The sequence below is a fragment of the Cyanistes caeruleus genome, chromosome 7 (genome assembly GCF_971803275.1).
Source record: "Cyanistes caeruleus chromosome 7, bCyaCae1.hap1.1, whole genome shotgun sequence".
Taxonomy (NCBI): domain Eukaryota; kingdom Metazoa; phylum Chordata; class Aves; order Passeriformes; family Paridae; genus Cyanistes; species Cyanistes caeruleus.
This window is the reverse complement of record NC_141707.1, coordinates 4,399,090-4,421,847: the sequence shown is the minus strand read 5'-3', so window position 1 is coordinate 4,421,847 and position 22,758 is coordinate 4,399,090. Positions and strand designations below refer to the sequence as shown.

Sequence of the window (22,758 nt, the reverse complement as noted above, 5' to 3'; positions counted from 1 at the left end):
ATCTTCCAAGGGAAAAAAACAACAGCCAAATATCCTCTGTTCATGAAGTGAGGCTGTCTATGAAGATCTGTCAGGATAGTGATTTTTGCAGAAAATTTGCTGCACTCAGTGACACAACACCCTCCATTTCTCACTGTCAGCATCCAGAGGCATGGATCCACACACACCTCTGTGCAGAGGCTCAATTGCTACCACCAATTATTATTGTCAGTTCTAGCTACAAACCAGCAAAAATATTTAGGGCAAACCCACAAACTGCAAGACCTCAGTGTTAGTGCAATTGCACAGGAAAAGCCTTGTCCATCCCTCCCTTCCCCTCTCCTCCCATTTTAACTACAATTCCAGGCTGTTAAAATGTCAACTACCAAGCTAAACCAGCTTCCTGTGGTAAGAGTTAATTAGAAACAAATGTTATCAGAGATGCATGAAACTACAAACTACTGCTGAAGAGACAACTACAGCAAGAGACAAAAACAGTGAGATGTACTAAAGACTTGAAATAAAAAGGAAACAACTCAAAATGATACACAAAACAAGGGGAAAAAACGCTCTAGTACAGAAACCACCATCTGTCTCTTCAAAACTAGAGCTGCCATGAAGACAATGTATAGTTACCTGCATCCATATCTGCAAAGAAGGGAACAGCCAGTAAGGAAAAGAAGGAACCAGAAATTCAGTGTCTCAGAGTTGGATTTAAAAGTTCATAAGGAGAACAGATAAAGAAAAATAATCAAAAAAGTATTTACTGTAAGTTAAACCTTGATAAGGTGATATTTTTGATTTCAAGCTATAAACTTGGATTACTGTTAAACACTACAGCATAAAAACTATTTTTCTATGCCATAAAAACATTTTTTTTAAAAAAGACCAAATATTTAATACATTAAACAATAAGCAAAGTTACACCTTTAAGTTCAGGCTGGTGAAGATTTTTATTCTCTCAACATCCTGATAGTACAGAAACCCACCACTACAGACAGTAATTGTGGCTTTCAACAGCCCAAAGCAGCACTACTGAGAGCAGTCAACTCCTCTGCAGCAGGACTAATTCCCATATGGACACACACTGTGGGCCAAAGGAGTTAAAGGATGCTAAGCAATTATGGAAAATCTACAATCATACTCATCCCACATACTCGGTCTGGAGAATGTTAAAGCAAAAATCTCCATGAATTTTGAAGTAGTGCATGGATTTATTTTTTTATTTTTTTTTTTAATTCATTTCTGCATGATCAAAAATGAGTAAGGATGTAGTTTTGGGAGGGGAAAAGAAGAGTGGGATTTGTGTATGCACATACCTTCGGGTGACTCCTCCTGGACATAGGTGCCGGTCAGGTACCGGTGCACCAGCGCTGACTTCCCACTTGCCAGGTTACCCACAATCCCCTGGAAATAAAAATAAAAATGAGGAGGAACAAAAAATTCAACTGCAATTAATCCCTGTAAAAAGAAATGCATTCAAGCAAAATCTTCACACAGAAGTAACATCCCGAACAACAGACATGGTGCAAAACGTGCCAAGAGATAAAATAAATGGCTGAGCAGTTTGGGGTGGAAAGGACCTTCGAGATCATCTTGTTCCACCACCTTCCACTACCCCAGGGTGCTCCAAGCCTCACTCAACCTGGCCTTGGACACTTCCAGGGATGGGGCACCCTGTCCCAGGGCCTCCCCACACTCACAGGGAAGTATTTCAGCCCAGCCCCACAGGGGTTTTTCTTCCTGGAGGTACTCAAAAGCCTTGAGTGTATTTGGGGTTTGTGGCTGTAAAGGGGAACACAGAGCTGAGGACATTGTGCTCCCTTCTTGGGGGTGGGAGGTGATGGAAAATTCTTTCCCCCTTTGAAACAAGCCCAGCCTGCTCTGTTCTCTCCTGTTTACTTGACCCTCACCAGAGGTTCAGAACAGAAGGTCCCTGGAGAGAAGATGAACTCTGCTGATCTGCTCAAGATTGCCAAATGGACCGAGGCAGCAGCAACGAGCTGCACATCACTGCACATTCTCTACCCCATCTTCTTAATCCTAATTGGCAAGGAACTGCCCTCCTTATCAGACAGGAGCCAGCCACGTGTGCTGGCACCCCAAATTCCCCCCTGCCTTGGACTGATCCCACAGCGTGGGCAGCAGGGGAGGGAACGGTGCTGGGATGAGTCACAGGAAGAAAATGACATCTCTAACATGTCCCTTACCCCCAGAACATGAAGCAACCTCTCAAATTAATGAATTTTCTCTCCATTATATGCCCATGTACTGCAATACATTTGCCTACTCTCACTCACAGCACAAAACCATTGAGACCTGAGGGAACCCTGTGAGTAAACATTTCAGCCTTGGCACCTCTTCTTGTCACCAAACCAACACCACCTCCCCTTCCTTACAAAGCTGCCCAGTCAAGTTCCTTCCCACTCTTTTTTTTGCCTACAACAATATACAAAATCCCCCCTGTTCAGGATTCACCACCATCAAAAAGAGTTAACTTAGTGTGTGAAAGCTGAACTGTAATGGTCTAGACATTTGGCCAAGACACAGTTTTCCAGTGAAACCTTCACTTACAAGTGATTAGCCTTGTGTGGATGGAAATTAATGTTATCTTCTATTACACTCATGCCAAAACTGTAATTTCCAGGGACAAGAGAAAAGCATCAACCTGGGGGTCCAATCAGAGGCAACATCTCATGGCTTGGATGGCTTTTTCTATCCAGAGACCCCCAATATTTGAAAGACATCAAATGATTCAAGAACACATACTTTAATTTTTTTAATATCCCAAAGGTCATACCAGGTTACACCATTTGACAGCACTTCAGGTTCTCTGACACATTCTTACAAAGTAGGAGAAATAAATTCTACACTGGTGAAAAAAAATAAAAATCGGAGTTCCGATACAGTTTCTCTCTTAATCATCACTAATATTTGCTTTAAGGCTGATCCCCCACAGTATGACAAAAATGCCAGCCTGTTTTCACAGCAGTCATATTCCTCTCTCCCCTGTTTCATACACAAACAATCCGAGTCATCTCCATTTATTTATGGATATGTCTGAAATGCACCAAGTTATGACAAGCATGTTAGGGAACAAAAATACCACCCTAACCCAGTTCAGGGAGGAGAAAATTCAGCTACAACTCACTGCTCTTTTCAGTTATGACTTATGCAACACTGAATCATTTATTTCCATGTGCCAGACATGCTGTAAAACAAACCCAAGCCACTTTGCCCACTCCTCCTAAAGCCTGTTGGGAAAAATAATAAACTGTATTGATGGCACTCGGCATTTTAAAGCTGTCCCTGAGAGGAGCCTGACTACACTTTGCATATTTTTTTGCAAGAAATGTGGCGATTTTATCCAGAAATATGTCATGTTTATTCTGCCTAACATATCCTTATTTAATATCTGAATAAACAGGACCAAGAAACCCCAAAGGCACTGGTATCACCATGTTCCCGACCACAATAAAAGCATGAAAAGCCATAAGTTAATCTCAAGTACTGGATCAGCAGGAACCCATTATAGAATCCCAGACTGGTTTGGGTTGGAAGGGACCTTAAAGCTCATGCAGTTACACCCCCTGCCATGGGCAGGGACACCTTCCCCTATCCCAGGTTGCTCCAAACCCCCTCCAAGGTGGCCTCGAATATCCTTCTGAGCACTGGAAAGAAACCAACCCTCATGTTGCTGAAAAAAGGAGGCAAAGACTGGTGTTTTTTCCTCAAAGGCACACTGAAAAATACCTCCTTCCTTTATTGCAGCCCTGGGGGCTTTCTCTGCTCTCCCAGGGCCAGTTTCTGTTCCCTTTAAAATTATGCAGAGCCCAAAGGGTGCAACAACAGCCACTCTAGAAATAAATAATAAATAAGTATTTTCCTCCCAGCTGTACAGGAGGACACCCTCTCCCTTTAACATGGCCCTCATGTTCCTCAGCCACAAGGAGCACCCAGGATGAAGCTGAACTTTGGGAATGACAGAGGTGACCCAGGGCCCCAGCCCCTCCCCAAGGACAGATGTGAAGGAAAGGTAGAGCAGATTTCAGCTGGGCTTCCTAATTTACCCTTCCTGTTGGAGCACAAGTTCACAGGAACTGCTGCTGCTGCTGGCTTCCATCATTTGCAGTGCTATAATCAAATTATTCTTTTTGTAGCAGCAGAAGTTCTGCTGTTACCCTCGGACAGCCATCTCGTGGCACGCTGACCACTGCAAATCAATTCTCTGCAGCAGCTGAAATCTGCTTTCCTACCGCCCTGCTTCAGACAACACAGGCAGGACACCCAAGGTAAGCACTCACATGATGCAGCCAGGCTGTCACAAGAGAAAAATGTACCCTGACACCATCACCTGGTGCTTGGTAATCGTTTGTGTTCTCAACTACAACATGGAGTACCTGCAGCTCTGGTCTCACCTGCAACTCCCAATTTTCTTGGTGGGTGCTGTGAATGAACAGGGCTCAGAGAAGGGGAAGGGATGTGCAAAGAAACCCAGGATAAGCCAGCTACCAGTGCTGGACTCCTATCCAACCAATACCTCCCAGTCCTGAATTCCTGTTTTTTCACTGTGTGAGGTACTTGTGGTCTTCCAAACGACAGCATCTGTTTAACAAAACTCAGGCACCTATCCTGTATCAGGGAGTTACATCCACTGACTGGCAGATTCTTCTTGTACTCACCTTGAGCACTGCTAAAGTCAAAATGGCCACACAACTGTAGTTGTGAGGATGCTGCCCCCATTAAAATGCCTCTCTCATGAATTTATCCTGTTAAATGTGCCCTTGCAGATACTCTCACCTCTATAAAACATTATTATCAATTCAGATTTGGGAAAGGGTTAAATTCTTTAAAGAGAGGGAGAACAGACATCTGGTCCTTTAAGAAATCATGAAAGCTTAATATGGGGAGATAAAATGAGCTTTACATGTCAGCTGCTAACTTCCACTGCCCTCATAAGACTTCCCTGCTGAGAAGATCCCCCTTGGAAGCTGCTTCTTGGAGCAGAAAAAACTCAAACAGCAATAAAATACTGAGAGATCTTTGAAGTATGATTAAAATAAATATTGAATATACATCATCTTCATAAAGATAGCCTCAGCCCTGGAAGTGTTCAGGGTGAGGTTGGAGGGGGCTTGGAGCAACCTGGAATAGTGGAAAGCGTTCCTGCCCATGGCAGGGGGTGGAAGGGGATGAGCTTTGAGGTCCCTCCCAGTCTAAACCCTTCAGTGGGTCTATAACAGATGCATAGAGGGAAATATTATTTATTTATTAAAATTGCTTTCTACATTTTTTTCCCAACAGCAGCTCGAATTAAGCATGGAAGATCCCCACTTGTGTGGGACATTTCCAGGATGTTTTCCAAGACAGGAGCAAACATGAACTCACCACTTTCAGCTCTGGTACAGATCGGCTCAGTGTCCATTCCTGGCTATTTACAAAGGCATCTGTGGAAGAGGAAAACATTCCCAACATCAGGATAATGACATTTAATGCTCTGCTGCACACAATTTCATGCCACGGTTTTGGGAATGCGAGACCAAAGGCCACGCCTGATTCTTGGGAGGCTGACAGTCCAACATGACAAAAAGCAGGGAAATTATACCAAAAAAAATCCAGAAATTCCCATTCTGCATGGATTTGCTCTCAGCAGCAAGTGCTCCCACATCATCAGCAAGCTCAAAGTAACCCCAGGCCCTTGGAGTTGTGCAAAGGCTCTTCCAGTGTGTACCTGGTTAAAGCATTTCCCATGCACAGCAACACATTCCTTCCCTACAGGAGAAGCCTTGGATTTGTCACGTTACGAGTCACTGACTGCAGCTGCCACCATCTGCAGTAACTTCTCCACCCAGGTAAATAAGAAAATTTGCTGGTTCTAAAGCATGTTATTTTCTACTGCACATCACAATGTCAGCAACTGCAGCAACCAGTCAGTGGGAACATCCCTGCTTAGGAAGGGGGAAATCTCTTTTTTCCTCAAACACACTATTTTTTCAAGAGCATAATCTAAGCAGAAATAAACCACAGATCCATTTACTACAAAGTTAATTAAAAACTACTTGGGGCAGGGATTGATTTCTTGAAGAAAGGCAAGTTTCTCACAGAAACCATGTTCTTTGGGCTGCACTTGGCTCCTGCCTCACTGACAATTCCACACCAAAGAAGAGAAATAAGAGAAATAAGGCTCTGTTTTTCTGTATTTAGAAACTTTCACAATTTTGTTCCTTCCCTAAAGGTCTGGTCAGCTGTAAGCAAACAGACAGTGATGTTTCTGTCACAAACCCAGTGTGGATCCTGATTTAACCCCTCCAGAACCATGCAAACCAGCTGCATGCCTGTTCTGCACAGGATGCTCCTACTGAGGAGAACAGCTCCAACTCCACAGAAATGAAGCAGCACCGAGATTTCCAGTGTTCCAATCAATTCCTGAAGCCACAGGAAAATAACAGATGGAAAGTTACACCTGACCACATTTTTAAGCAAGCCACTTAAGGTCCTGCAAGCCTCTGCTTCCCCTCCAATAAACCCATCAGTAGGAGGAGAAGGCAGTTTCATTTCATTTTTTGATCTGGAGAGTAATTCTGTGATTCTGTGAAATTGAAGGCAATTTCCTGCTCTAGATGTGACCCTCACTAACTTCAGAAACCACCCAAGCTTTCCCAGCACCCACCTAAAAACAAACACTTGCATTTTCCAGTGTATCTCTATTAAATATCTTGCTCTTGCCTCAATATCCCAAAAAGACCTATTAGCCAGGAATTAGGAAAGCTCCAGATGCATGTAACATCTTTCTGTATTAAATCCTGTGTGTACCTATATGAAAACACATGGAAAATGATCAGTATTTTGGTACAGGGATGAGCTCCTCCCACACACTCACTGGCAGGGGAAGGAAAACCAAAGGCTCAGAGTGAAACACTCTGAAGACTTGGGGTAACCTTTGGCATTCCATGTGCAAGAGAAGACACTGGTCATGCAGCTCCTGTTCCATCACCTGAAGTCCCTCTGGATCAAAACCCCAGGAAGAGCTTTCTGTGCTACACCCAGCTGACAATAACTTGAGATAGACACAAAACAAGCAGCAATTCTCATTTGGGAACACTGCATGCAAGACCTGCTCATGACTAAAGCATTCCAAAGGGACCACAGCTTGGTTTAGGGATGTTCTCCTACCTTCCTGTGGTAAGGAATGTTTTCCCAGACAGGGAGCAATGGAATGGGAAGCTTTAGATTGGGTATTGGGAAAAATTTCACTGCCCTAACAGGAAATTATCAACTGTCATGGTTTGCTTTGAGCTGCTGTGGATTTGGGAGGGAGCAGCCAAGGCTGAATGAGATGAGGAGGTTTCAGCTCATCTCCAGACTCTCAGGAGTCAAGGAAAACCATCAGTCTCAGGCAGGTATTATCCCTGAATTGTGGAGGTTTAGGTGTGTGAAACAAACTGGAAGAGCTCCCTATTAATGTCAACAAGCTTCCATAAAAAAGAACCACTGGATTTTATCACCATGGAAGGTAAGAAAAAGATGAGTGAGCAAATCACTGCTGCTGACTTGGAGAACTGCAAAAAGATCTGCCAAGCCAAAGGGTAAACTGCACAAGGGTAACATGAACATCACAAATCTGGTTTTTCTCTATAATAAAAACCTTAAAATATTATTTTGGAGGACCTGTGCTTTCCAAAAGGACAAATCAGGGAGGCAATGAAAGCTAGAATTCCAAAAAGCACATAGGCCCAAAGACAAAACAGAAGGTGGGCAGCTGCAGAAAGGAAGCCCAAGGGTGTGGACTTATTCCTCCTACTTGGTCCTTCCTTCATCAGAATACACCAAAACCCCACATCAGGAGCTTCCAAAACTGTATCAGGCCTCAAGGACCCTCCACATGGGCAATATATGTATTTTAATCCTGATTGGCAACATAAGAAATAAAATTAAATTCACTAGTCAAGGCGCTAGACTTCTTTACAAAGCTACCTTCCCCTTTTCTGCTAAGTCCTTGGTTCCTGCACCCACACAGGTTTTGAGTGTCTAAAATACTTGATAAAGGTTGAAATTCCATTTTATTGCTAAAGTACACCTCTTCAAAACAAAACCCAAACAAAAACCACCCTGACCTCAACCCAGCTAATTTAAATAAAATCTCCCACTTCTATTACTTCAATTTGCAATTAATTTACATCAGGTTTTCCAGTGTCCTTTAAAAAAATAAAGCCAGCTCATTTTTATTAGGAGATCTATGAGATTCCTTTACACTGGCATGTTTACAAGGAATTACCACAGCTAAACACAGAACATGGCATGAAACAGTGCCTGGTCTCTCCAGCAGTGTGAGGTTTGTGTGCCATCACTGGGATGGATGTGGAAGCACCCTCTACCCAATTCACTTTCTAGGAATGCCTCAGGAAAGACTGACTCATTCCAAGTTAATCCCAACATCCACAGAAGTTAAGGTGAAAAGGTCAAATACTTGCAGATAGAACATCACAAACAGGTCTGGGGATTTGCCTTAATTTCCTAAATAGAGAAAACTAAATTACAGATACAGCATGAAACACTGGATCCATCAAACTGGAACGTGCAGAGCCCAAATTGTGCAGCCCACAAAAATCCTCTGCTGAAGCTACAACCCCCCACCACCACATGTTGATTTAAACATATTGGAAGAGATTTGCATAATAAATAGAACCATATGTATGAAGTTGATCAACTAGGGTCTTGTTTGTATTACTGCCCAGCTCTGGAATTCCAGTGAACTCAACCTTCGTGTCCCACTCCAGGCTCCACACATGCAAGGAATTACTTTTGTCAATAATTAATCACAGTTGCATGTGCTGCTCCTTTCATTTCTGCATCACTGATCAAAAGCTTCAAATATTCATGGTGTCACTTGTGTCTTTTTAAAACGTGCACCAAGAAGATGCACAGCTGCATCTCCTTCACAAAGATTTCTTTGCCACAACAGAAGTCTTCATTTTCCTTTTCCTCAATTCCTCTGGTTTTATTTCTACCACTACACTAAAGCACGAACTCCAAGAGGATCCTTGGCTGATTTAAAACCTCAGTTTAGTAACTCAGCCCCACCCAGAGGAACCTTATTAATTCCAGTATTAAGAATGAGATGTAGACTTTGGTTCCACCACGCGAATCCCAGAATTCCTTGAAGCTCATCCATTCCACCACAGGCAGGGACACCTTCCACCATCCCAGACTGCTCCAAGCCCTGTCCAAACTAGCCCTGAACACTTCCAGGGATGGGGCAGCACCTGCTGAGGTGAAATCCTGGGGTCTGATGGCCACTCTTGCCCAGATCCATGCATACCATGGCACAGGACAGCAGCTGATTCCAAGGTCTCACTGTTCCAACGCTCCCTATTTAAAAACCCCACTAAGAATTTTCCAACAGAAAAATCTACTTCTTCAAATCCAGCAATGACCACTAAACTCTAAATAAATATTAGCAAAAGAATGTTAATAAGAGAACGCAGGGTGAAGCATCAGTGAATCCCAGCATCCACGATTCAAGAGGGGAGGGAAGTCATGAAAACCAGAAATGCTTCCCAGCCATTCCAGCAATAACCACAGCAAGAGCCTGGCAGTTCAGAGTCCAGCAGTCTGGCTCATTCCATCCTTGGGTTTTCACACTGGAGACCCTCTCCTAAATTAACTCCATTTACTGCCACGGGCAACAGCAGCAAGGCAGCTAACGGGACCTCTGAGAAAATGGTTCTAACTGGGGCCAATCAGATTTACACCACCCCCTCCATCCTGAGGAAAAAATCCTCCCCAGCCAGTGCAGTTTGTTTACTATTTTGGGAGAGCCTGGGCAGCCCCAATATTAACACAGCACTGGGCAGTGCCCATCAGCACCCCTTGAGCCACCAACCTTGTTTTGCCATTTTTTTCACCTTAATCTCTCATCCTTGATTAGCAAAAAGCTGAGAAGCTCAGAGCTTTCTCTTCCTCTGATCTACCTGGAAATTCAATGGCAACCTGACCAAAAAGAGTGGTGAGGGAAGGATGGGCAGATCTCTCTGCTGGATGACATGAAAGGACTTCAATCTTTCACAATTCTTAGAAAGCTTCTCTGCAAGAGCTTTCCTGAGGCAATCCCAATGTTACTTTGCTGTCCTTCTAAATGAGGAAAAGCTATAAATAAATAGAATATAGAAAAGCCAAGGGATTTCTTTGCAAACTCACAGCTAAAGATCCTTTTTGCTAAGAACAGGAACCCTCAGAAACATGGGAATTAAGTTAAAAGTACCAACAGCTATGTCACACACTGCTCTCCCCTTCAATAATTTCTGCATTACAAGCAATATTTAGAGTTTCTTCTCCTTTGAAATAAAAACCTGAGAGTGAACAGGTACAGAAAATATTCCTACAAGCTTCCACTTGTCCACAAGGATGCAAATAAGGCCACACATCTCTGTCTTGGAGCTGTATCAAAGCAGCACTTTCAGGATGTATTTCCCAAGGCTCGTGTGCTGATTTTCTTAGCAAAGAGGGAAACGTGCAGATTTTGGGTTGAGACTTGTGATCCTCCTAAAACATGCATTTTTCAGGAGGGGTAATCTCACAGCACATCCTCTCCAACCCAGCCCCAAGCACCTTAAGTCAAAGCACTGAGTCAGTTCCAACAGAAAATAGCAGAAAACCATCCTGACATGTTGATTTCTAAGCTTTGCATAAAATATTATTTTTTTATTATTTATTTTATTATTTATTATTTTATTTCGCATAAAATATTATTTGGAAGATCATGTGATGTTTCAAAAGGCTCTTTTTATATATTTCATGGGGCTCTCAGCAACCTGGTCTAGTGGGAGGTGTCCCTGCCCATGGCAGGAGGTGGAACTGGTCAGGCTTTAAGGTCCCTTCCAACATAAATCACCCTGGAATTCTATGAATCTTTACCCCTGATGTGTTTGGATTTTTAAAATCAGGTTTTTTATATAGGTCCTCTCTGCTTATTCACTCTGTTCCATTACACCAAACAATAACTACAAAGCAGTAACAAATAAAACCTTTAGAAACCCACCCACAGCAGTACCAGGATGATTTAAGGTTTTATTTCCTCCCTAGTCAGTGTGACAGAATCATGGATTCTATGGCTTTCTACTGTATGCCAGTTAGGAATTACTGCTGCAACCACCCAGCTCCAAACAGCCCCTTTTTTCCTTCCTGAACTGCAGATGTGTAATTTATAATTCTCAGGCAGTTTAGGCAAAAAGCAGCATTGCAGCTCCCTGCCCTCCTCCGGGTGGGAACTCCAGCCAGGCTCTGGGAATCACATCCCACCCCTGCACAATGCTGTATTTACACTTCACTAACAGCATTAATACACACACTGCAGAACAAGTCACCAAACTGCCACAGAGCAATTCAATTACAGCCCTAAAACCAGAGGGATTTCACGAGCTGTCAGTTTAAGACTCCTCCCATCCCCTGCCGGTGCTGTCAGGATGGATAAAACCCCAGCAGCTCTTCCAGCTCCAGTGTAAATGTTTGATATTGGACAGATTTATCGCTGGCCGTACCCAATTCCTAATTATAAACAGGAAAACGAGGCTGAGCTTAGAGCAGTTAAAGCATCAGGAATCTGAGCCCGTGCTCACCAGAGCCTCCCGTATCTCCAACATCTGAAAAACCTTTCCCTGTAACTGAGAACTGTATTAAAGAGATATTTAGGTCAAAGCCGTAATCTCTCTTCCAGCAGCGTCTGGCAGCTGCAGCAGCGTTATCCTTTGTGCTGCCATGGAAACAAAAGGAGGACCAGGGATGCAAAGAGCTGCACAAGCTCCCCAGCCAGCAAGCCAGCCTTTCCCAAAATACGCTTCTGGCCTTGGGAATTGGAGAGCACTTGGCTCTAGCCACGGCATTTGGGTTTTGTCTTCAATTTTCAAATTGCTGAAATCAAAATATTTCAACACTTTGCTGCTAATGCTCTCACATCTACAGCCACTCTACACAGCTTTCAGGTGGGTGCAGAGGTGTTACCTCCTTAGGGATAACCCCATTCCTACTAAAGGAATGATGGACAGTGGATCCAAGTATATTCCCAAACCCAATCTTACGCACTAAGTTTTACAAGTAACACCACCATATTATTTGTTTTGCCCTTAAATATAATGTAGCTCTAACCCTGACTACTCATCCTAACCCCGCCCACCCCACAAAACAAAATCCTAAAACCAAACAGAGCAGATATTTTGGCTGTAGGATTTTTATAAGGAAAAATAAATGACATACTTAACAAGTAAAACTTCCCATTCCCTGTGTTTTCCCACTGGGTTGGGCTCAGGAGCTGACACACACAGTTAGTGTAAGAGAAATTAAAATCCCACAGATGAAACCACAGCTTTCTCCTGAGACAACTCTGCCGTGGGAGAAACCCAGAGCACGTCAGCAAGGGATGTTTGGAGTGAGGACTGTCAGGAATACAGCTCAGTTCCAATCAAATGCACATTTCCTAACACATCCCCCAGAGAAATGTGGCACTGGAAGTCTGGGCCAGCCCCTTTTCCAACAGGCAATGACAACCCCATCAAGAGGCTGAAGGAATATAAAAAGCAGACAAAGAGAAAATGAAAGCATCCCTGTAGTACAACTGCTCCCTGCTCCAATAAAATTGGGAAAGGAAAAGATCATCTCTGCAGTGCAGTAATATCTTTTTTTTTACAGGCAATAAACAATATTTCCTAAGGGCCAAATCCCCACAGAAATTCAGCTAAACACAGAAGCACAGCAGAAATGGAATCCAGGAAGAAAAAGAAGGCACTGGGGATGGAATGTTTGGTAAATGCCTTATTTTGTTGGGTCTGCCCAAAAGCAGGGCAGTGTCAGAGGTGAGGTCTGTTGTCTCCCATCTCCTGCCTCAGGGGAAGGGCAGTGCCAGCACAGGAAACTCAGTGAAAATCTGGTGATAAAGTTTCAAGCTGTTCAAGTCACACCGGAGGAAAAATCCACGCCTAAATCTGTGTCCCAACAAGGATGTCCAAAGTACCCAAAATGAGACCCTTCAGAAACGATAGCCTGGGCTGCCTTCCCTGACTATAGACACAAACAAGGAATTAGCCTTTCTTATTCAAATCCAGATATTAATGAGGAACTTCCCTGAGAAGCATCAAAGATGAAAAGGGACAGCTTCTGCAGTTGGCACAAGAAGAATCGGCGTCAAAGGATAAATTAAAAAAGATGAAGTGGGGGGAAAAAAGAGCATTTTGAAAGAATATAGAAACAGATTTATCTGGCAAGAAGAAAGTCACAATAGAGATGCAAAAAAAAAAAAAGAAAGAGAGGCTTTGCTGGGCAGGCTGAAAAGACTTTTAGCTTTTCCAATACGTAAGAATGACTGCAACTCAAACAAAAAGGCAAAAAATTAGCAAGGGGAACTTGGTGACTACCTGGTAGAGAAGAAAATGGAATCATGGAGTCTCCTGGGCAGGAAGGGACCCACCAGGATCAGTCCAACCCCTGGCCCCGCACAGACACCCCAACAATCCCACCCTGGGCATCCCTTAATGCTCCTTGGACTCTGGCAGCCTCAGGCGTGCCCAGCTCCCTCTGGGGGAAGAACCTTTCCCTGATCTCCAGCCTGAGCCTGCCCTCACACAGCTCCAGAAGCAATACTAAATAAAACCCAAGCACACATTAAGCCAGCCTGCACAGGATTCCCACCCCTGGGATTCCACTGGAGATTGTCCTGGGGCAACACCTGAGCATCACCAAAACTTAAGCAGCAGAACATGAAGCAGATGGCAGCAAATAAGCAAAACCACAGCAACTTTGGGGAAAAAAGGCATAGGAGGAAGGAGAGAAAAGGAATAACAAGTCATGCTCAACAAAATGGTGACAAAACTACAAACACATGAGAGTGGCAGACACCAAGTTTCAGACTAAAAATTGACGGCCTGGAGTGACAGGACAAGGGGCAATGGCTCCCACTGCCACAGGGCAGGGTTAGATGGGATATTGGGCAGGAATTGTTCCCTGTGAGGGTGGGCAGGCCCTGGCACAGGGTGCCCAGAGAAGCTGTGGCTGCCCCTGGATCCCTGGAAGTGCCCAATGCCAGGCTGGGCAGGGCTTGGAGCAACCAGGATAGTGGAAAGCGTCCCTGCCATGGCAGGGGGTGGGATGGGGTGAGCTTGAAGGTCCCTTCTGCCCCAAACCATCCTGGGATTCTATGAACAAGCAGTTCAGAGAGGCAGCCTCTTCCCATAAACACAGACCTTGAAGTGTTTTTCTCACAGCTGTGCATCTCTGCTAAGGACACTGCCAAGGTCCTACAGGGACTCACAGCTCTATTGTCTTTGGGATTATAACAAAAGGGAAAACTACTGGGCTGGGTTTTAATCTGCCCTCTTACTTAATCTTTAAGTAAGAAGGGATGAACATGAGTGACTCCATCTTTATGTCCCCCTCCTCTCTCATGCTGATCCATCTTGGCTGCCCCACTCCTCCTGCTTGCTCTTGGCTGGACCGAATTCATCACCTTTTACTGTCCCCACACTGACCCACAGCGAGTTCAAGCCACCAGGATGTCCATCACTAACCATCACCAGGTTCTTCTGTAGCTGTGCACAACCAGCTCCTGGTTTTTGCTTTCCCTGGGCATTCATCAGTATCTTAACCTGAAAAGGCTGCAGTAGATTCCTCCAGGATTTGCTGCTGGGTCTTTTCAACACAAAAAAGAAAATCAATTATTTATTCCTAGACATGATTTCCTACTTTTTAAAAAGTTTTATGCACAAGAGGATAGACCCTCCTTCTTATCTGATGGCAGCTCAGCTCAAGTCTTTAGCAAGAGCAATCAAAATGAACAGATTTCCTTTGTTCTCCCCTACAAAACTCTAGTAAATGTGAGCTATGATTCTTCCCATGAAGACAAGTCTGCCTTTCCCCAGCACCTCATTTACCCAGCCAGCTATAGACCTCACTCAATTCCATCTTGCTGGTTGCACAGTGTGATTAATGCAGGCAGAGGCAAACTCTACCCCTCATCACACCCAGGCAGCCAGGATGAAGTCAACACGGTTTAATGGGTGGGATCCTAAAACTCAGCTGAACCTACAACTCTCCCCATCCCCAAAATGCCCCTACCCTCTTGAGGAACCTGCAAAGGAGAGATGGTGCCATCGAGGATTCTTTTTTCTCCTGCTGCAGTCACAGCACCCACATGCCAAAACCTGCAGTGACACAAGTTCAATCACTTACAAATCAGCTCATGGCCCATCCTCCTTGCTTCTGAACCCAAATCTGTGCTCTGACATCATCTGACCATTCAAATTGACCTTTTTCAGTGCTTTTAACTGAGGCTATGGAAAACAGGTCCAGAAGGTTTGTACAGAAGTACATCTAGAAAAACATTTCCCCTCTCCACCAGGGAAATGATGACTTGTTTATGCAACACATTTCTGAAAACATTTTTTAGAACTGGAGTCATGTCTCCCAGATTGCTATGCTGGTTGTCAAAACAGAGCCTCTTTTTCCCTGACTGTACCATATGTAATCCTAAATCCACTTTCCTTAACTTGATATCACCCATGCAAGATTTGGAGATGATTAGTGGAAAATACACAAATGGGACACTGTTCTCCAGAGAACAGCCCAGCAGGAATAATCTGACGGGGTTTATATTTATTAGCCTGATGCACATCTAACTTGTTTAAACAAAGCTTTTGTCAAATGTTAAAAAAATAGAAAAAAAAAAAGTCAGTGCAATCCAAGGCATGGTCTCAAAGGGAATTAATGCTGAGCTGGAACCAGTGCAAAAGCCTTGCTTAAAGCAACAAGGAAACGGTGCAGAGGGGGCCCATTTTCTGTCAGTTGTGCAGAGATCCACTATGAGAAAAAGGCTGATTTCCTCAGAGCTGACATGGAGAAGCTAAAGCAGGAAAGTGGGGCAGGGAACACATGGTCAGTGTCTGGTCTCATGGGGTGAGGAGATGGTCCCATGAAGCTGCTCAGCACAGGCAGGTACCCTGGATGCTCTCCCTGTCCAGGAACTCTGCTCTGGCAGCACACCTGAGCAATGCAGACTCACCTCAGATGCTTCAGTTTCCCAGTTAGTTTTTATCTTCCTGCAGCAAGGCTAATACCCACTTACTCCGTTTCATTACCCTGCTGCCCAAGAGCCTGTAAAGCCACCAAAACATTAAACCAGCACTAAAAACCTGGGACCTAGCACAGCTGAGCCAGGGATGCATCCAAAAGCCAACAGAAAGCCAAGCAAGCAGGGGAGGGCTCAGGTCTGCCAGCACCTTTTGCCTGAGAACCGCTTAAAAACAGTTAATAACAGCTAGAGAAGATAACGTGACTAAATGCTCCATTAGGAAAGAGTTTCCTTCCACAGCTTCCTATTTAAAAAGCACCTGCTACCACCAGGCATTTCAGAAAATACAGGACCCATGCAAGTACAAAGTATTTATTTTGGAAATCCAAAACATTGCTCATATGAACCTTGGACTCGGTGGCTGCAAACACAAAGCTTCTTTCAGCTCTCCCCTGCAGATAAAGCTGCAGGTTTGGAGGAAGCCAGAAGTCAGGAAAAACCACCAGGATGCCAAAGTCCATTCCCTATCATTCCTTCGGCTTCTCCTCCCCTCCCATCATCCATCCAGCACCCACAGCACCTGAAGAATTATTGCAATGCCCGAGATCTAAATCAACACAGAACCATCGCAAATATCCATTTGTTAATCCTTCTCCATTTGAGGCTTATGTAGCTCAATCTTTACTTTGCCAGAACTGGTAATACGACTTTTTTTTTTTTTTTTTTTTTTTAAAAAAACCACCACTCATCAAGGAATCAGGCTGTTGTGGGTCTTCGCAAAAATCCTGCCCTCTGGCTACACTCTTATTTGTGTTTCCTGGGTGAAGCCAAAAAACTCAAGTGTGTTTTCCAAGCTTCAGCAGGTTCCCATCACCTCAGGCACATACTTTAAACTCAAAGCCCTGCACTAGAAATTATATCTTTAAAAGAGCCCATGCAGAGCTCAGTAATCAGAAACCAATTTTGTTCACCTAAGAGACCAAACACCTCTGTTCTTTAAGTCCTGGCTCTGATGCTTTTAACATTTGCTATTTTGCAACATGCAAATGAGGCCTATTAAAAGATAATTTGGAAAATATGAGCTATTTTTGCACAAGCCCTCTTGCTGCATCTTGACCTATAATGTGCTCTAGCAAACCATGCTACAAACTGAGTCCTTGCTAAACCCCTGCACCCAAACACTTCAAGAATTATTCTCCCTTCAAATCCTGTTCCCTACTAATCATATAACCTCCTATTTCCTTTATATGAGCTAAGAAAGGAAAGCTGGGGACCAGTTTATGTTGTTTGTCACCTCTGTGCCACTTCCTCAGGTAAACTCAACCCCATCAGCCACTGATATTCATTCTGAAAAGTTCTTCTCATGTCTAGAAAAAAAATAAAAATAAAGAATGCCAAAAACCCACATAAAGATCTAAAACGTAGTTCAAAGCCAGCACGAAGGGTGTCAGCCTCTACTCCAGCAACACCACCAGCACACACTGTTAAGAAAATAATTAACACAATCAAGTGCAGCCTTAAAGCCTTAATAAAACACAGCCACTTGGAAGCAGTACAGCAGGGAAAGAGAATGCAAACAGCCACAGTCTCCAAATCTCAAGAAACCACCCCAAAAGCAGCAGCAGAACACGTGACAGTGAATGCACACTTCCAGAATCCAGAGGGACCAGCTCTGCCCTTTCCAGAGCTCCCAAAAGCTGCTCCTGCACAAAGCCAGGGGAGCTCTGTCCTTAGGATCACACAGACAAACATGTGGTTAGCACATCAAGGCAGCTACTGGGGCAGATCAAAACAATTCCTGGCTCCTCCTCCCCATTTAAATGGATTTATTTTTTCCCAGGCAAAGGCGGGCAGGGGGACGAGGAGCGCAGTGCAGGCTGCAGCTGCTGCCAGCAGCTGGAGCAGACCCCAGCACAGCCACAGCATTCTGTATTTTTTTAAGCTGCAGTGCATAAGAGTTCATTCACATCCCAGAATGAAAACAAGGCAAACCCCAAAATAAACTTCACTGTCTTACTAATTAAAGAGATTCGTTCCTCCAGGAAGGCCAACACAAACCACTGCTGTGGGGTTAAGGATGTATTTTTAGCACTCAGTCCTTCCAGCATTTTTATGGAGGCTGTGCAAGGAAACCAGAGCCTGACTACTCCTGTAGCATCATCAAAAGCTCTGTCTAGGAAGGATTTCCCCCCCCAGTATTTATTTGAAATGCCACAAGACATTTGCATAAGCTAAATCCCAACAATACTGGAATTTCTTCTCCAGCATCCAGGTTTTCACTCCCATTCCATTTGAGGAGCCAGTGAATTTTGACAGCCACCACAGAACCCAGAATGGTTTGGGATGAAAGGAACCCACAAAACCTTCTCATTTCACCCCTTGCCATGGGCAGGGACACCTGCCACTAAACCAGGTTGCTCCAAGCCTCGTCCAGCCTGGCCTGGAATACTTCAAGGGATGTGGCAATTTCAGCAGATGTCTTATTTAATATTTCTGGCACATTTTTAATTGCCTGTACTGACCTTTCCACTTAATTCACAGCCATGATGGGGCTTTATCATACTGCAGGGCACACTGCCAACAAATAATACTACTTATAAGATAAAAACCCAGACTTAACAGCAAAAGGCATGAGTTTAAAACCAAAAGAAAAACAAGCATTTCCAAATTTACTGTCTTCATCTAGCTCTAGGAAACTGTTCCCAAAGGCATGGAGTATGAAAATCTCACTTTTCCAGCACAAGTTCACTGCTTTTCTAACAAGCCAACAAGTTTCCACTTGTAACTTGGTCCCAAATGATGGCTGGAAGGTTGTTCCAACTGCATTCCAGATTTTTTTCCCTTGAATGCTCAAGACATCTAACCCCAGGATTAGAAAAATGGCACCAAGTTGTACCTGATGGAAGCAGAGCTGGAAAAGTGAGGTGTCTCCTGCTCTGAGCGGTTTGTTTTGGGAAACCCAAAGCTGGTTTAATAGAGAAATCTTCAGATTAAGCAGATGCACTTATTATCCATATTATGCAAGGAAATGAGGGGACAAACCTTTACACACAGTGGTAAAGTAATCCCAGCAATGCAATCTCTCCATTCCACAAAAGCCTAAGGTTCTTCTACGTTCATAAATAAACAAAACAGCTTTTATCCTAAACACCAACAAGAGGCAGACAAGAAAACCCAAATCATTTTATAACAGTGGTTTGGGTGACTCCAAACACCTGAAATCCAAGTCTCCAGACCATTTTAATATGAGGCAAAGGTAATGCCATCCATAGCAGCTGGCTCCAGTTAACAGCTCACCTTTACAAGCTGTGGAAGCATTTCCTGGTGGGCTGAGAGCCACCCACCATTCCTGTCCCTGCTGACTCACACAAATATTAATCAGCCTTTAAAAGGTGGTGCTCCACCATCAAATTATGCAAATTACAACCAACTCAGGGAGATGAGGAGACCACAGTTAGGGATCTGACAAGACACACCTGGGGATGTAACAGAATATTCACCACTAAACAAAAGCAGGGTAAACAGTTCTAGCAGCACCCATTTATTTATGTAAAAACATGACTTCCAATTATTAAAAATCATGTAATAGTTTGGGTTGGAAAGGACCTTAAAAAAACCTCCTACTGCCATGGGCAGGGATGCTTTCCACCAGATCAGGTTGCTCTGAGCTCCACTTATCCCATGCACTGAAAGAAGGCACAGAATACAGATTTCAGATAAACCCTCTGCTCCAACTCATTCTCCTCTTGTTCACATCATAAGATGAATATCTCAGAACAATTTGCTCCCCTTATCTGCCTTGGTGCCAGCCTCTACAGCAAGAGAATATTTCCATATCATTTTAGGATTGGCCCCTTCACTGGGAGCACACTTTATCAGGGAGCCTAAAAGAGTAGGAGGATCACATCCTATTGCCCTTCCCTCTGGTAGGATCTACAGGAAGCTAAGAAAAAGCTCCCAGCAGTTTTAAGCAGGATCACCTTACCAGGCTGCATGGCAAAATTAAAGGCTGCACACAACCCTACTGTTTTTATAGAAGAAAACAATTGTTTTGATGAAAAAGCTGGACAGCAGACAATGCAAACTGAAAACATTACCTTGCATCCCTGCTTCCAGAGCCGCCTCCAGGCTCCTTAAATGCTGTCTGCTTTGGAGGAAATGCTTCTTGTGAGGTGATTTTCATTAATCCTGCCCAGCATTACAGCTGAGCATCATCAACAATGCCCTGCTCTATCCCAAGCACCACGGATACACATCAGAAAGTGCCTGTATCCCTGTGAAAATCACAGGAAATTCAGGATGGAAAATACCTCCAAGATCAAGTCCAACCTTATTCTAAGTAGCTAAGCCAGATGTGTACTTAGAACCACAAAGATGTCATCTGTCATTGCAATAAAGCAATTATCATGGTGAATTATACCAAGGCTACAGCAGAAAAAAAAAACCCAAACCATGTTACCTATTTAATTGTTTTAGGCACAAGAAAAATGAGCAAAATTATCTAGGGAAGCGTTACATGAGTTTTTCCCCATCAAAAAAAAGCAGGCAGGCAGTCTCCCAAAGAATTACTGAATGAAGAAATCTCTGTACAGACCAGTCTCCATATGAAGGAAAAGCCTGAGATAAATGCAGTTAAAAACCCACTATGGATTTCAGGCTGAAAATTGTGCCTGTGAATTAAACCCTTGTTCAGGATTGCATCTGATACCGAGAACTGAAAACCCCTGGCTGCTCTCAAGTGCTGCACCACTGCACCTTGAAATATTCATGGCCTGCCTGTTCACAAGGTTTGGCTGTGCCACTTGAGTGACCCCAGGTGTGACCACCCCTGCAGATACCCTGGATCACTGTCCCTCAATCCTTCCCAAGAATTCACAACCTGCCATGCTCATTCCCACTTTCAACAAAGGAAGGGAGCATTTTCACCTGGAGGAAAAGAAACCTCACAGAACTTTCAAGGTGTTTTCAGACAGCTGAACTCCCCAGAGTCAGGCATTTATCTTTTAAATTAAATAGAGATGTCACCACAATCCTTATAGTTAAAAAAAGAAAAAAAAAAAAAAGGAAATATGCTGAATTTCAAAAAGGAGCTGTTGGAAATCACAGTGCAAGAAATAGAAGACTGACATTACCCAACTGGTATCTGGGGAATAAAATGTCCAAGATGAATCAGATGAGGAATTATGAGATTTTCTGCATAAAGAATAAACAACAGAAGTTTCCAATGCTTTGATACAGACACTGTATTTGACAGCCTGTACCTCAGTGTCCTCCCCAACACAGACATACAGTGAGCATTAAGCATTTTGAAGCTATAATGAAGCATTTGTCAATCAGATCCTCAGAAAGTCAGTAATTTATCCCAAAACAAGACATCCACTGGCATTATGGACAAAGATCCACCTTAAACACTCCAGTAAATAAATCTCACTACCCAGGCCAAAATCTGCTGGGGAAGGAGAGTCCCTGGAGCTAAAAGCAGATCCTTTAACAAGACAGCAACACCTAAATCTGAGCTGAAGATTTAGGTGTTGCTAACCTAAATCTTTTTTTGGGTGTCCCAACCCACACCAATCCCCTGCCTGCCCCCAAACACAACAGCATCAACAAGAAAGGAGAAATGTGATGCCATTCTTTCAAGGCTGCTCAGCACAGGATGTTTCCTCCTCACAGCAATTTCAAGGCTGGTGAAGTTCTTCTCAGTAATTCCCAAAATTATTTCCAGAAGTGATTTATAACATGCCTAAGGACAAAAGGTACAAACAGCACAGGAGTCTACTGAAAACTTGACCTTTGGGGTTTTGCAGTGATCCCTCAAGCCTTTATTGGTATTTTCCAAGAAAATCCCATACTTAAATCTCACTTTAATATAAACAGTCAGAGAGTTTCCAGCTCAAAAATATACTCTAGGAATTAAAATGCCACACTCCTTCCTGAAAATTCAGGTGACCAGAACCTCAAAGACTCAAGACTTCAAAAGCTGTGCTGTAATTCAAGCTGCATTTACACAAACTGGCTCCCGCTTCATGTACCAATTATAGTGTCCTGGAAATGCTCCTCCAAAATACTACCAAAATCTGTGACAGAATCATTAAAAATGTCCTTAAAACTCCCAAGAAAAACCCTCACAACCACTCTGAGGCCCAAGGTTTTAAGCACAAGTCATCCACTGGAAAAAACATGACGCTGAAATGAAGGGAAAAAAATACAAGTGAGAATGCTGCAAAACCGCTTATTTCAACACCCAGCTGATTTTACTGGTTCTGCAATCACTTTTTCCTAGGTTTGGTCTGCTGGGTGCATATTCCACTAAACAAACATGAAGAAATAAAGGTGGTAAAATTCACTTTAAGTGATTTCACGAGTTGGAGTTAAACAAAACTGCCTGCCTTTATTACTCAAAAATTCCCAGCCCAGAGCACAAGGACACAGCCTGAGTCCAAACTCCTATCACACAGCTCACCAGCTTAGCCACAGCCATAAAATTATTAAACATGCATAGGAATGTGCCTGAAATAAAGGCTTTGCAAGCAGACTTCATTTCACATGGATTTATACATTATATTAAAATTAAACATACATATTTATACATATATATTACATATATATATATATTTATATATGTAAATAAATCATATGTAATCCCCAAAAAATGCCATGCCACTGAAGAAAGGGAATTAAGGAAAAAAAAAATTCCTCTGAGACTAGCTGAAAAGGGTAGAAGAGCT

General features: G+C 43.4%; 1 protein-coding gene across 13 annotated transcripts in view; it reads right to left on the bottom strand.

Annotated features, from left to right (window-relative positions):
- The window catches only part of AGAP1 (ArfGAP with GTPase domain, ankyrin repeat and PH domain 1), a 301,042-nt gene that overhangs the window by 200,526 nt on the left and 77,758 nt on the right, over positions 1–22,758 (bottom strand). For 7 of the 13 annotated variants that reach the window (XM_023930576.2, XM_086898932.1, XM_086898928.1 and 4 more), the window contains exons 2-3: positions 5,368–5,426; positions 1,299–1,386 (exon numbers count right to left, since the gene is read on the bottom strand). In XM_023930576.2, the coding sequence (XP_023786344.1) occupies positions 1,299–1,386; positions 5,368–5,426 (147 nt within the window). Of the gene's footprint in view, positions 1–615; positions 628–1,298; positions 1,387–5,367; positions 5,427–22,758 lie in introns of all 13 variants that reach the window. The other 6 variants (XM_023930573.2, XM_086898926.1, XM_086898927.1 and 3 more) reach the window with 1 other exon arrangement.